This window comes from Coregonus lavaretus (genome assembly GCF_964263955.1).
Source record: "Coregonus lavaretus genome assembly, chromosome: 12".
In the NCBI taxonomy this organism is placed as follows: domain Eukaryota; kingdom Metazoa; phylum Chordata; class Actinopteri; order Salmoniformes; family Salmonidae; genus Coregonus; species Coregonus lavaretus.
In genome coordinates this window covers 55,465,130-55,478,958 of record NC_139999.1, presented here as the reverse complement: position 1 = coordinate 55,478,958, position 13,829 = coordinate 55,465,130, and the positions used below count along the sequence as shown (strand labels likewise).

Below are 13,829 nucleotides of genomic sequence, written 5' to 3'. Positions count from 1 at the left end.
GAGGGCATGAGACAAAGGAATGTGTAGTATCGGTGGAAAAAGCTGTGTGTGTTAACTGTAGGGGTACCCATGGTGCTGGAGTGTCTGGTGAGAGAAAGGCAGTCCGAGCTGGTTGCCAGGATCAGAGTAGTACAGAAGGTGTCGTATGCTGAGGCAGTGAAGAGAGTAGTAGCAGAAGATGGGTACAGGGCGAGGGATCTTAAGGGGCTCCCTGTGAGTAGGTCGAGGCCAATGAAGAGTGATAGGAATAACATGTGTCAGTAAGGCTGGGTTCTTAGCGTTCATAGCCATGATTATCAACTGTACCACAGAAATGGAATGTAAATCACAGAAAATAGATGTTGTGGTGGCAGCTGCAGAGAAGTACTTGGGTGTATGAGATTTTACTGCAGAAGAGTTACAAGGTGTGTTGAACGATAGTGTCCCATCCTCCCAGGCTGCCGGCCTGGTGTAGGATCAGATAGGGCCAAGTAGTGGAATAGTGGTGAGGTTTTAATGGGTGTAGGGTTATTTGGTAGGGACATTTTTCTTCCCTTATCCCTGTCTTTTTTCCCTCCCCTTTTTGTATAGATGTATAAGTACAGTAGGTGGCAGTGTATGCACCTCTTAGTTGAATGCGATCCGCCAATACTATTTAAAGAAGAAGAATACTCCCTCTCGCTTGTACCACAGAGTTTCTAAACCTGTACTGTCTGTACTTACCTACTGTACTGTCTTTGCTTGTACTCCTCGCATCACCCCTTCACTCCTCATAGAGAGCAATAGTAATGGTGTATTTTTGTTGGCAGTAACTCCGCCATGGTTCGTTGGACAAAGCCTATGTGGAAATGAATGGAGTTTTTGTAGGGTTTTTGGATAAACAAAGAAAATAAGGTCTGAGATTAACACAGGTTTAGGAAATCTTATATGTTTTGTTCTATGAGATAATCTTCATCAGCTAATGTCACTTTTTGTTAATTTTTAAGCATTTATGTAATCAAAAGAAGCACATAAAGGCTTCATAATTCATAAAGCTCATGTTAACTGACTGATATTATCTCGTAGGACAAAACGTATAAGATCTCCTAAACCTGTGTTAATCTCAGAAATTATTTTCGTCGTTGATCCAGAAAATGTATTCTTTCCCCATTCTATTTTCCCATAGAAATGGCTGAACAAACCAGAGGTAGCCTACCTCATTTCCGTTTTTTAGGACTACAAGCTGGCGAGTTCTATAGAGGTTTGATTATATAAATGCTTCAAAATTCCCAAACAGTGACATTAGTTGATGAAGTTTATCTCATACAACGAAACGTATAAGATCTCCTAAACTTGTGTTTACCAAAGACCTTATTTTCGACGTTTATCCCAAAACCCTCCAAAAACCCCATTCATTTTCCCATTGGCTTTGACAAACGAACCATGGCGGAGCTAGTGCCTACAAAAATTTAGTGGCTATGCAGGGAGTGACGTAGCACGAAGCCTCTCGCTCACTCCCTTCCTGCTGCATCACAACAGCCGCTAGTAGCACCCTGGCTATTTGCAGTGACCGGGGGACTGGATAGTCAAAACTAATTAGCACAATAATAACTCTAAACATAACACTAGCTAACATCACCATAACACAGTAATCTACGGAAACCATTTGCATTGAGATATCCCCTTGGAACCGCTGGGACATGGCCAGGCAAGATCAGGTCCTGCTCTTGGAGCCACAGCACGAACTGAAATTCCGAGGTAAGAGACTGAGGGGAGGGCCCAACTCTGAAGGGAGGGGGGAGTTAGTAACATGCCCATCGAAATGAGGAGGGAGCACATCATACCCTTCATTTGTAAAATAATATTAGTGAGCTAAGGAGGAGAATCATTTCGAATGACTGGTTGGCAGATTTGCTGACAGCACACACAGCCTCTTTCCTGAACATTAACTTGCGTTCGCTAGCTAGCTAACGCTTTAGCCAGCTTACGTTACATTGCCCAGGCAGGCCTGCTGGGAAAAGCTAATTAACGTTCTTCCTGCAGCGCCCTGACAGGTCTTTGGCGCTAATTATGTCTAGTTGACCTCCTATAAATTTAACTAGATAGCTAACGTTAGTGCATTATGTTTCATGTGCATTGTGCAATACCTTTTCAGTAGGCCAGTCAGTCGTTTTATTATCGTGCTTGACCGATAACATTATGTCAGTGTAGGTAGCCCTATGAGCTAGCTAGCTAGCAATGAATGCCAGCTGATTGCCCGTATTTACAAGCATAATGATAGCTCGCTAACAGTAGTTTGCTAGCTAGCGAGAAGCTAACTTGTTAATTAGCTAGCTGTCATTATAATGGCTTGCAAGATGGAAGTAGGCATGAAATACTATTGATATCTGGAGGGTTTTCTCATCGGTGATCAGGTGTTGTTCTTGACCAGGTGTGGTAAGGAGCACAATATGGCTGAGTGCCATATGGACAGTTTGTACTGAGCATCCTAAGTGTCCAGGTAAATATTAATGTATTGACCCACTGAGTAGTAGCTTCAGTATGTTCCCTGAAGCATTATCACAATCTAGTACTAGGTCATTTTTGAGATCCAAAATAATAAATAGCCTTTCATCTGTGCCTGTTGAATGATAGTGTCTTTCTACAGTCATTTTGAGATGCCCCACGGCCTTCGTAGACATGTCAAGCCAATATAATCCATTGCTAAAACTGCTCTGCTTGTTGTGAGGGTAGGCTCTTTATTTGTCTTGGCTCATTGCAAACTGAGCCAACTAATTGCTAATGACAAGAAGTAGGCTAGCCTCACCTCAAGTAAATACCAAGCCACACAGGCCAGTTCAGGGGTTTTCCAAACTGGGGTCCAGGGGCCCCTGGAGGCCTGCAAGGGGGTTTCAGGGTCTTCAGCAAGGTGACAGAATGTTTGTTTTACTCTCATACCAATATTTAATTCACGAAAAAGTCAAGACTTCTGTCAGGCCATTCACAATCATAGGCCTCTCCTATAAGCCTGATGTTGTTATTTAGGGGGCCTCTACATGAAAAGGTTTGGGAACCCAGGGCCTAAGAAATGTTTCCTTTATGTTTCAAGAACATAACAACACATCTGAGCTTTTCATTTACACATTTTTGATTAGGCCTAATAGTAGTGATTTTCAATTTATAGCCTAGTGGGGTGAGTAGTCTGAGGTGGAGGTTGACATGGGAGTGAAAATCCATTCCTGTCTTGTCAAATTTTCCCGTGTTGTCCTGATCCCGCAACAGTTCTATAACCCTGGAACTTTCCTGTCCCGTCCTGATAAAAATCACTCTTGTCCCTTGCTCATTTTTACGTGCAGAAATCAGAAATAACTTCCTCGTGAGCTGCTCGTCTGTCTGTCCCCCGCTCTGCATGTGAGTACCCATAGCAACTGCTCTGTTTGGCTGCTGCTCAGCCTTCACGAGACAGTTGCCTGTCTTGCACGCACAGCTGATAACAACCACATTACACGATTTTGGCAATGAAGGCAGCCCTTCTACATACCAAGAGTCGGATAAGCTCAATTCCTCTCTTGAAGGCTTCACCATTCACTGACATACAGTACATTGGCATCTGAGGTAAAGTAGTGACTGCGCAGTGTCCATGGCTATAACTGGAGCGAGGCGTGAGAGTGCGCAGACGGAAAGGGAAGGGGGAAAATTAGCATTAATTTTTTTATAGATGTTTTCGAAGGTAAACTATATTAGGCCTACACACAGTAAAAATAAATAATAATAAAAAAAAAATATATATATATATATAATACTCCACACATGGCATATTTCTAATCATGTCAGTTTCCATTGCGGAGTAACACTTTTCAATTATTGTGATTCATTAACGTCTGACTGGGCAGAGAATCAAATCACCTAGCATCAAAAATGGCCCATTGAAAGGTAGGTCTTTGGTGACAATACATTTGGCTGTGGTCCTTTCGGGCTCAAGTGTGCACCAATGAGCTAGAGCATCTTTATAAATCTCCTTAATCTGTAAAAATGTAAATTTGGAACTGCACACTAAAGGTACCACACCGTCTTGCTCTCCCTCATAACACACCTTTCAGATGACACAACAGCATCAGATGTATGTCCTTCAGAACTCTATTTTTGTCGCTGTACTTTTTCTCCCATTTGGAAAGTATCCCAAGGCACTTTCAGGAAGTTGTAGATCAACTATACAGTAGTTAGCTGAGTGAGTCGTTTCATTTGAAACCGATGTTCCACCAGTTGTGAGGGTCTGAATTTCACCTCTGTCTTGGCTCAGTGTGCAAAGGGAAGTGTCAATTGCTGTGGACATTTGCGGGGTGAAACCTTATCTTAGTGTATGTGCTAATTCCGACTGAGGCAGCTCACTTCCACATTTCCATTCACAATGCATCTCTTTCCCTCAAACGCAAGGCTTTCCTCCTCTATACGAGCTAGTAGGCTGGTGTGCTTTATTTTGGTAGCCTGATATAGAGTCTCTCAGACTCAGATATTCATTTATTGTCCCTTGAATCTCCTATGTTTTTCCTTTTAGTGCAAAGTGTACTCTGAGATCCTGTGGAATGTTTTAAGGCTAGTTTGTAAATCCAGTTGAGCAGTTAAATCCAGTACAGCTGTATGTTGCTCAATGTCAAGTGGCCAAATGCTTTCCGAAGCCTTTCGCTTCCTATCAAACTGGTTTCACAAAGCCAAAAGTGTAGCTGACCGGAGTCATTCTGTTGAGGATATCATTTTGTGGGCTGGCTTGTGAGTTCACCCACTTAATTCAACCCGCATGATTCCAAGTTGTAAAACAAAAGTGGTTTGAAATTGAGCAATTCCACAACAGACGCATGGAATTTCAATGGAAGGTCACTCTTCAGTGAAACAACTCAGGTGGTTCAATATCATTTTGAAATCAGGCATTCCTTTACAAGTAGGCTAGCCTTCTCTGTGAGGTACTTGGTCAAGTTGGGTGTGAACTTGAAGTCTGTCTGTGCAGAGGGATTTGGCAGAGATGGCTAAGTAAAGAAAGGATCTGGTTGGATGCAGTTGCTTGAGGCTAGTGGTGTTCCTTCCTATGCCCCTGGTGCCTCAAATGTCCTCTTGTTCTTCAACGACAGTCATTAACCTACCTTGACCAAGCCATTTGCAGATTATTAGAAACAATTTGAAGGTAGTTGGAGCCCTCAGTGATTTCAAGGCATTCCACACAGTTTTGACCAAATGAGATAAAGCTGTTAAAATATACCAAATTAATTTGATGTATTTTCACTGCACCTGTTTGGGTTACCGTTACAACCAGCTACGTCCTTCCAAATTCTCATCCATAGCCTACTTTTCTTAAGATAGGGGCCCAGGCTACATGTTTTAGCCTATATGGTCTAAGCAACTTTTTTTTGTTGATAGTCCTAATAAATTAAAAAGGCCACATTTTTTTGTCCCTGTGGCACCAGTGCCTTCTTTGAAGATGCCACTGATGTTATTTCTCTCCCAGATCCTAGGCCTAGCCTTCTCTTCGATGCCACTGTTTTGTGAGGTGAACCTAGTAGGCCTAGGCTATTTGTTTAATCTAGGTTATCGGTTCAAAGTCCACGTTTTGTAGTTCTGTAGCACGAGAGCCATTCGTCACGATACCACTGATAGCTAATCCTTTCTTGAAGTTAAAAAGCTGTTCTTGTATTACTCTTGTTGCTTTTTTACGAGGACTCTGGTATTTGTTGTTCAGTGTTCACTACCGCCGAGGAATTAATGGAACTGGACGAAGGGCCCAAGGATGTGGTCGGCATGAAAAATGCTTTCTAATTAGGCTAGTCATGGCCTAAATAGCATCAGCTGCTCTACTTATTCAAATTCTACTTATTCAAATTGAGGAGAGACGTCTTTGACGTGACACATTCTGTCCATTCTCTTTCAAGGTTTTTGACAGTAGCAAGAAAATGGTTGTTCTTGACTGATATTAAAGTGAGGTTAGTAGAGTGAGGTTACTGTATAATGATTCAGGCGATGACAACAGCCTGGGGTTGCATTTTGATGTTGGCATCTGGCCTAATGTGTCAAGATCCATACACCTCAAACGTGTGAAGAAGCCTAGCCCCAGATAATAATTTGATGATAATTAGGCCTACTGCCATTTCAGTGAAGTCGGGATGTGGGTCATTAACACAGTTCATTGATGTCCCCAGTGAAAAGCATAGGGCCTTATATCACAAAAGTAGGCCTGCTATTCCTTGGTTTTGAAAGCCTAGTATTCAGACTTGTCCTTAAGATGTGTTCCTCTACCATTAAGTAATGTGCATCGCCTTAAGCATGATTTTTGCTACTTTGCTTTCTCTCTTCAAACTCCCCCCTTCCTCAATGATGATCCAGCACATTTTTATGCCTTTTGATGTGCTGATTCAGTAACACGATTCATTTGATTAGCTCATTATATTTTCTCTACAGTTTGCATCTTTCACATGCAGTAGTCTGTCTACTTGTGGCAATTTCATACGCTTCTTTTTCTGTCATCGTTACCACCCATTAATCCAGATGTTATAGAATGTGATAGCCTTGTGTCCCTCATTGCCCCTCACTGTCTCAAAGCAAAGAATAATGAGGCATGCCCCCATTGGTAAAATCCAGTAGTGGCAGTCTTGGCAGATTTCCTTTGTGTCGTTGTTAATTTCTTTAAGCAGGAAATTGCAGCGCTGTATGCAATGATGTCAATACTGAATCTTTCTTTAAGATAGAGGCTCCAATATTTTATCTGTCAGTGAATAGGCCTACCTCTGTAAAGTATTTATTTATGGATTTATATTTGATTAAACAATTTTTTTTGAGACTCCAGCTTTTCTAACCCTTCCCCTTTTTGGAACCTTCTTCTCCCACCACAGGTCCCTTCTCGGACGTGGTCAACACAACCTTAAAGCTCGCCAACCCTACAGACAGGAATGTGTGCTTCAAAGTCAAGACGACGGCCCCGCGCCGGTACTGTGTCCGGCCAAACAGCGGCGTCATCGACGCCGGCACCTCAATCAACGTCTCAGGTACGTACGTATACGTGGATCTCACCAGGAAGTAGGGTAGCAAAATTACGTAAACTTAACCAAAGTTCCCAGGTTTTTCTTGTGCAACCCTACCAGGCCAGGGATATGTAGGCCTGTATGAGTGCTACGGTTTACAACCGTTGTCCATGTATTCCCTATTTAGATGTTACTAACATGTACTGTATGTCAGATCTTTCCTAACCTACCTTGTGTCCAAGTGAGGCGTCTAACACTAGAATTAAAAATTGTAATTACTCTGCCATTCTTAAAGTCATGACCCCCCCCCGTCCTTAACTTTTCCTAAATAAGTCTATTCAACACACTATCGTTGTTACAATCTTGATATCACCGAGTTTTAGGAGGACATGCCATTTTTTTCCCCCCGACAGTTGGCTGCCATCTGACAATGGCCCATTGAAACTACACCTAAACTATATCAAAACTAATTTCACACAGGGGCCTATAATAAAAGATGAAGCCTAAAGATTAAATTGACAATAGTCAAAAGAAGGGAACAGCACTTACCAAAACTTTTTTAAATCATCCTACAGAGGTTCATGCAGGTCAGACGTTTTGATTTCGGAAGAGCAGATTTTAAGGTTTCTAAAACACCTACATTTGCCAAACAACTCTGCGGATGAGTTCTATTAAAAAAATAATATATATATATATATTGTAGAATAACCACAATTCCATGCATTCCACACGTGAGCACACATGGCAGCATATAACCTAGGCTACAATGCACAGACTAGTAACCAGTGTTTGGAGTAACGGGTTACAAAGTAACGTGTTAGAGTACTCAGTTAATTTTGTGTGTTAACGAGTAACTTAACGCTTTAGTTTTTCAATTTAAGTAATCTGTTACTTTGACAATATTATTTCCCTTTTTCTTTGGTGGGGCAAATATATAAATACAATTCCTCTCCCTACGTCCGCCACGGTTCTCGTTATCTATCATCTATCAGTTCTCTGCTGTTAGCAGTTTATTTCTGCCGATTAAAAACAGTTCACGTTTTTTTTTTTTTCAACCAAATCTAAATTCTTGATGTAAATGGCATGTTGTACAAGGGTCCAGGCACCTTTTTCATGATTTCCCTTGTTTTTGATAAACTTACCCCAAACAGTGACTCACTTCCTCCTCATTCTTGTTGTGCAGTATGTGGGTCCTGAAAAAGATGAACAAAGGCTCCAAATACGTCCTTTTAGAAACTGCAAAGCTCTCAGTATAGTGATGCAGGTCTTTAGATCAGTGGAGGCTCCTCAGAGGACAAAGGGTTGGACCATCCTCCTCAGTCAATTTCATAAAAATAGTGAAACATTAAAAAAGCTATCCTTTGTAGACTAAACTATACTAACTATATTCACAGGTCACCAAATAATTGATTGAAACGCACTGTTTTGCAATAAAGGTAGCTTCAACTGTAGGGTAGCACCATGTTGTAGCCGGAGGACAGCTAGTTTCCGTCCTCTGGGTACATTGATTTCAATACAAAACCTAGGTGGCTCATGGTTCTCACCCCCTTCCATAGACCGACACAGTAATTATGACAACTTCCGGAGGACGTCCTCCAACCTATCAGAGAGCTTGCAGCATGAACCCAATCAAAGGATCAGCAAATTAATCTAGTACTGAAAGCATAAGCTACAGCTAGCTAGCACTGCAGTGCATAAAATGTGGTGAGTAGTTGACTCCGAGAGAGAGAGAGACAATAATTGAACAGTTTTAAACAAATGTATTTATTTAAAAATGAAGGAGAGCGAGAGAGAAAATTTGTTTGACATCCCTGCACTACCTGGAATCAGGATTTATTAATTTAAATGTTAATACAAGTGGTCCTCAGTATTAAAAATAAACTGAAATCAGTTGAGAATCAGCTAACTCTATTTCTCCCTGGGCCAACAGCTGTGTTCTCACCCCGGTGCCGCTCTTTGATTGAGACAGGCCCTGGGTAGAGTTTCCTGGCTCCATTAACATAGCTATTTGCTGCCACGACTCCTTTTTTACCGGTTGGACTGCAAGTCAGCAAGGAAATCAGTAGTGGGCGACAAACAACCCCTGTTCAGACAGTCACAGTCCCCCGACAGAGGCTTTTCCCTCTAATTGTAAACAGAGCAGCACAAAAGGCAATGTGTAAATTCACTTTGCCTAGACTGAAAGGAAACACTTTGCCACAGGATACCTAAAATCCCTAATGTGTCATTTACAGGCTTAGTTGGAGATACACCAAGCTTTTGAAGCGTAACCCCCGCGAAACGTTTATATGTTAAACGCATACCACAGAAGTGCTCAACTTGATTGGTATTGTGCTGTGTTGAATGGGAAACTATGTAGCGTCTTTGGGTCGTAGTCAAAGGTCTTAATTGTCTCGAAGGACTTTTAAACCCTCGAGACATTTCAGCATTCTACAGTAAGCTTACTTAAACATTTATGTTGCAATTTCTGGCTGGCCATAAGGAACTTTTTCCTTAATGTTCCATATTATTTTTGTGAGATCCAATAATGACCGCACGCTCTAAATCGTCTCCTCATCAAGGCGTATATCAGTATCAAGGGTGATAAAGTTGCTTAATGAATCATCTCACTCCATTTGTATGATACATCTTGTTACTTGAAAAAAGTCATATCCACAACTCTGTGATGCTCCCCAGTGGTTTATTGAGATGCACAGTTTATTGAGATGCGTGTCTCAATAAACCACTGGGGAGCATTACAGAGTTGCGGATATTACTTCTTTTTTAATTCAGGGCTCCAGACTGCGACCATTTAGTCGCATTTTGTGACCCTTTGACTAGAGTGAGTTGAAATGTATTGTTTGCATCAGTGCGAGCTGCACATTCATTCACCTCGCTCAAAACTTCCTATTTTTTTACTGTTTGATTTGGTCAAACAGTAAAGTACATTATCCTCATGATTCCTGTAATGAAAGTGTTTGCTAGCCCCAAGGTTCAGTAAAGTATACGTCGTCTGGTATTTTGTCATCTGGTCCCAAAGCAAATAGCGTAGCCAGCAATACACTCCTAACCCCCCCGTGACCAGCGAGCACATAAAACATCCTCCATTCAGGCTGCAAAGGCATCGGTTTCCTCCTTAACTAGCTTTAATGGCTTTCCTTAATAAAACATAATTTCCACCATCATGTTAGGGTGGCTACTGTGTTGTGTACAGCGTTCAGCCAATCAGGTTCCACCAGTCTGTTTACCCCTGCTGTACACAACGTCCAGAAGTAGCTAACCACCATAGCATGGTGGTGGAAAATTGTGTTTTATTAAGACGGTATGCTTTTTTTTTTTGCGGCCCCTCTTTAAATTGAGTTAAGGAGGAAACCGAAGCCTTTGCAGCCTGATAGGAGGATGTTTTATGTACAAACCGGTCCCCAGGGGACACGAGTGTATTAACGGCTGGGCTGATTGCGTTGACACCTAGAGGTAATGCACAATGTCAGGAATAACCAAGCCCTTTAGGGGTCTCGGTGCTAAGTGTCTGCGTACCTGACACTGTACCCGTTTTGCTGGGGCCTGCTACTTTGTCGAGCGATCCACTCTCTCTTTTTTTACCCCCCCCAAAAAGTATTCTGGTAGGAAAAAAATGGGTAAAACACAGCTATCCTGTTGTCACAGATGGAGAGAGGATGTTCTCAGCTTTCTGTAGGTGTACTTTAGTGATGGGGGAGAAATCGATAGTTACATATGTCAAAATTATAAAACATTTCTAGGCAGCATTAGCTAGCGCTAGTAGGCTGTACCTGCGCCAAAACTCTATTTTTCATCCTATAGCATGTTCTACATATTTTTTTTAAAATGGTGAGCCAACATGTTTTCCGCACTCATGCGTGCATACATTTGATGTTTTACTCCACACATACATTTTACACCACGCATACATTTTATATGACAGAGATGAAAATATCCTTTAGGAATTTTGAAAGAGGGAATATCTAAAGATAAAACAACTAGCATTGGTTGCTAATATGAATAGTATTGTGTCTGGCTGTTGGACAATGAAAGAAAGTTGATTGAAAATAGAACATGAGACATCAGGAAACTGGGCGCATATCACTACTTCACAGGAGAGGTATTTGAACATAAACATTTCGTTTTTTGGCAGAAATGCCTTCTGGAACATGTGAACTTTCATGTGCCTTACTTGTATTCCATCCATAAATACGAATACAATTGTTAAATTATGAGCCTAGTTGGTTTGGCCACGGAAAAAGACAGGAACCTTCCCGCTAGCCATGATTGGCTGAGATAATGGATGGGCTGGACATGCCGGGAGATGAGTTCAGATTGGTCTGCCATGTAGCATGCTTCTGTCTATAACGTGAGCTGCCCAGTATATGTTGATAGTCCTTTCTACCACGGTGTTTTTGAAAGATATAACGTTAGCCATCGAGAACTACAAACGTTTTGCTACTTTTCTCAACAACAGTGATGCCCTGAATTTAGCAGGCGCTATCGACAGATCAGTTGGAAAAAGTTGTGATGGGCTACTTTCTGCACACGCCACGGTCCGTGTGAACCGGAGTGGCTTGACACAACGCTGGTCAAACAAGATGTAGCTACAAACAAATCTGAGTTAAATGGTTCCATTCTGCCGTGAAGCGTTCATCCATGTATACGGGTAAGAGTCTAACTACATTTTCAGATATGATGAAGTTTCAAAAATTGTCAGAATGTCGTTTTCATTCCAAGTTAAAATGTACTGTTAGCTAGCTAGCGAACGTTAGCTTGCTAGCTAACTTTAAGTGTATGATCTGTGTAGTAATATTATTGGAATCAGAAACCATTTGCATTGCTAGTTATAGCCTAATGTTAGCTAGCTAAAATTGAACCTACAGTGGGGAAAAAAAGTATTTAGTCAGCCACCAATTGTGCAAGTTCTCCCACTTAAAAAGATGAGAGGCCTGTAATTTTCATCATATGTACACGTCAACTATGACAGACAAAATGAGAAAAGAATTTCCAGAAAATCACATTGTAGGATTTTTAATGAATTTATTTGCAAATTATGGTGGAAAATAAATATTTGGTCAATAACAAAAGTTTCTCAATACTTTGTTATATACCCTTTGTTGGCAATGACACATGTCAAACGTTTTCTGTAAGTCTTCACAAGGTTTTCACACACTGTTGCTGGTATTTTGGCCCATTCCTCCATGCAGATCTCCTCTAGAGCAGTGATGTTTTGGGGCTGTCGCTGGGCAACACAGACTTTCAACTCCCTCCAAAGATTTTCTATGGGGTTGAGATCTGGAGACTGGCTAGGCCACTCCAGGACATTGAAATGCTTCTTACGAAGCCACTCCTTCGTTGCCCGGGCGGTGTGTTTGGGATCATTGTCATGCTGAAAGACCCAGCCACGTTACATCTTCAATGCCCTTGCTGATGGAAGGAGGTTTTCACTCAAAATCTCACGATACATGGCCCCATTCATTCTTTCCTTTACACGGATCAGTCGTCCTGGTCCCTTTGCAGAAAAACAGCCCCAAAGCATGATGTTTCCACCCCCATGCTTCACAGTAGGTATGGTGTTCTTTGGATGCAACTCAGCATTCTTTGTCCTCCAAACACGACGAGTTGAGTTTTTACCAAAAAGTTATATTTTGGTTTCATCTGACCATATGACATTCTCCCAATCCTCTTCTGGATCATCCAAATGCACTCTAGCAAACTTCAGACGGGCCTGGACATGTACTGGCTTAAGCAGGGGGACACGTCTGGCACTGCAGGATTTGGGTCCCTGGCGGCGTAGTGTGTTACTGATGGTAGGCTTTGTTACTTTGGTCCCAGCTTTCTGCAGGTCATTCACTAGGTCCCCCCGTGTGGTTCTGGGATTTTTGCTCACCGTTCTTGTGATCATTTTGACCCAACGGGGTGAGATCTTACGTGGAGCCCCAGATCGAGGGAGATTATCAGTGGTCTTGTATGTCTTCCATTTCCTAATAATTGCTCCCACAGTTGATTTCTTCAAACCAAGCTGCTTACCTATTGCAGATTCAGTCTTCCCAGCCTGGTGCAGGTCTACAATTTTGTTTCTGGTGTCCTTTGACAGCTCTTTGGTCTTGGCCATAGTGGAGTTTGGAGTGTGACTGTTTGAGGTTGTGGACAGGTGTCTTTTATACTGATAACAAGTTCAAACAGGTGCCATTAATACAGGTGACGAGTGGAGGACAGAGGAGCCTCTTAAAGAAGAAGTTACAGGTCTGTGAGAGCCAGAAATCTTGCTTGTTTGTAGGTGACCAAATACTTATTTTCCACCATAATTTGCAAATAAATTCATTAAAAATCCTATAATGTGATTTTCTTGATTTTTTTTCCTCAATTTGTCTGTCATAGTTGACGTGTACCTATGATGAAAATTACAGGCCTCTCTCATCTTTTTAAGTGGGAGAACTTGCACAATTGGTGGCTGACTAAATACTTTTTTCCCCCACTGTAGTTGGTTAGCTTTAGCTAAAGAGATGGGTTGGGCTAAGGCTTAAAAGGGTGTGAACGATGCTGAATGGGTGTCGACGAAGAGCTCTCCAGTAGGTATACCAAAACATTTTCTCAAAAGTGTGTTTACAAGTTGATCAACTTCCAAAGCAGAATTACTTTACCATTGTTCCTCAACTGCAGTGTATGATATACCAAATGAATGAAATATGAAACAAGGTAATACATGCCTCATAAAATTACAAAAATAATTCCAGGTTTTAAGCAATTAGGTTTATGGTTAAATATATGCCACCATGGGGCACTCTGTTCACAAATGTAACATCAGCAAACCGCTCGCCACACAACGCCATACACATGGTCTGTGAGACCGGTTGGACATACTGCCAAATTCTCTAAAATGACGTTGGATGCGGCTTATGGTAG

The 13,829-nt window shown here is 41.7% G+C and overlaps 1 protein-coding gene across 1 annotated transcript in view; it reads left to right on the top strand.

Moving 5' to 3' along the window:
- The first annotated feature begins 1,474 nt into the window (after nucleotides 1-1,474).
- Nucleotides 1,475-13,829, top strand: part of LOC311137969 (vesicle-associated membrane protein-associated protein B-like) — a 30,038-nt gene continuing 17,683 nt past the window's right edge. Inside the window, exons 1-2 of the mRNA XM_084172614.1 lie at nucleotides 1,475-1,716; nucleotides 6,813-6,965. Coding sequence (XP_084028740.1) covers nucleotides 1,659-1,716; nucleotides 6,813-6,965 — 211 coding nt within the window. The 5' untranslated portion in view covers nucleotides 1,475-1,658. The remainder of the gene's footprint in view (nucleotides 1,717-6,812; nucleotides 6,966-13,829) is intronic.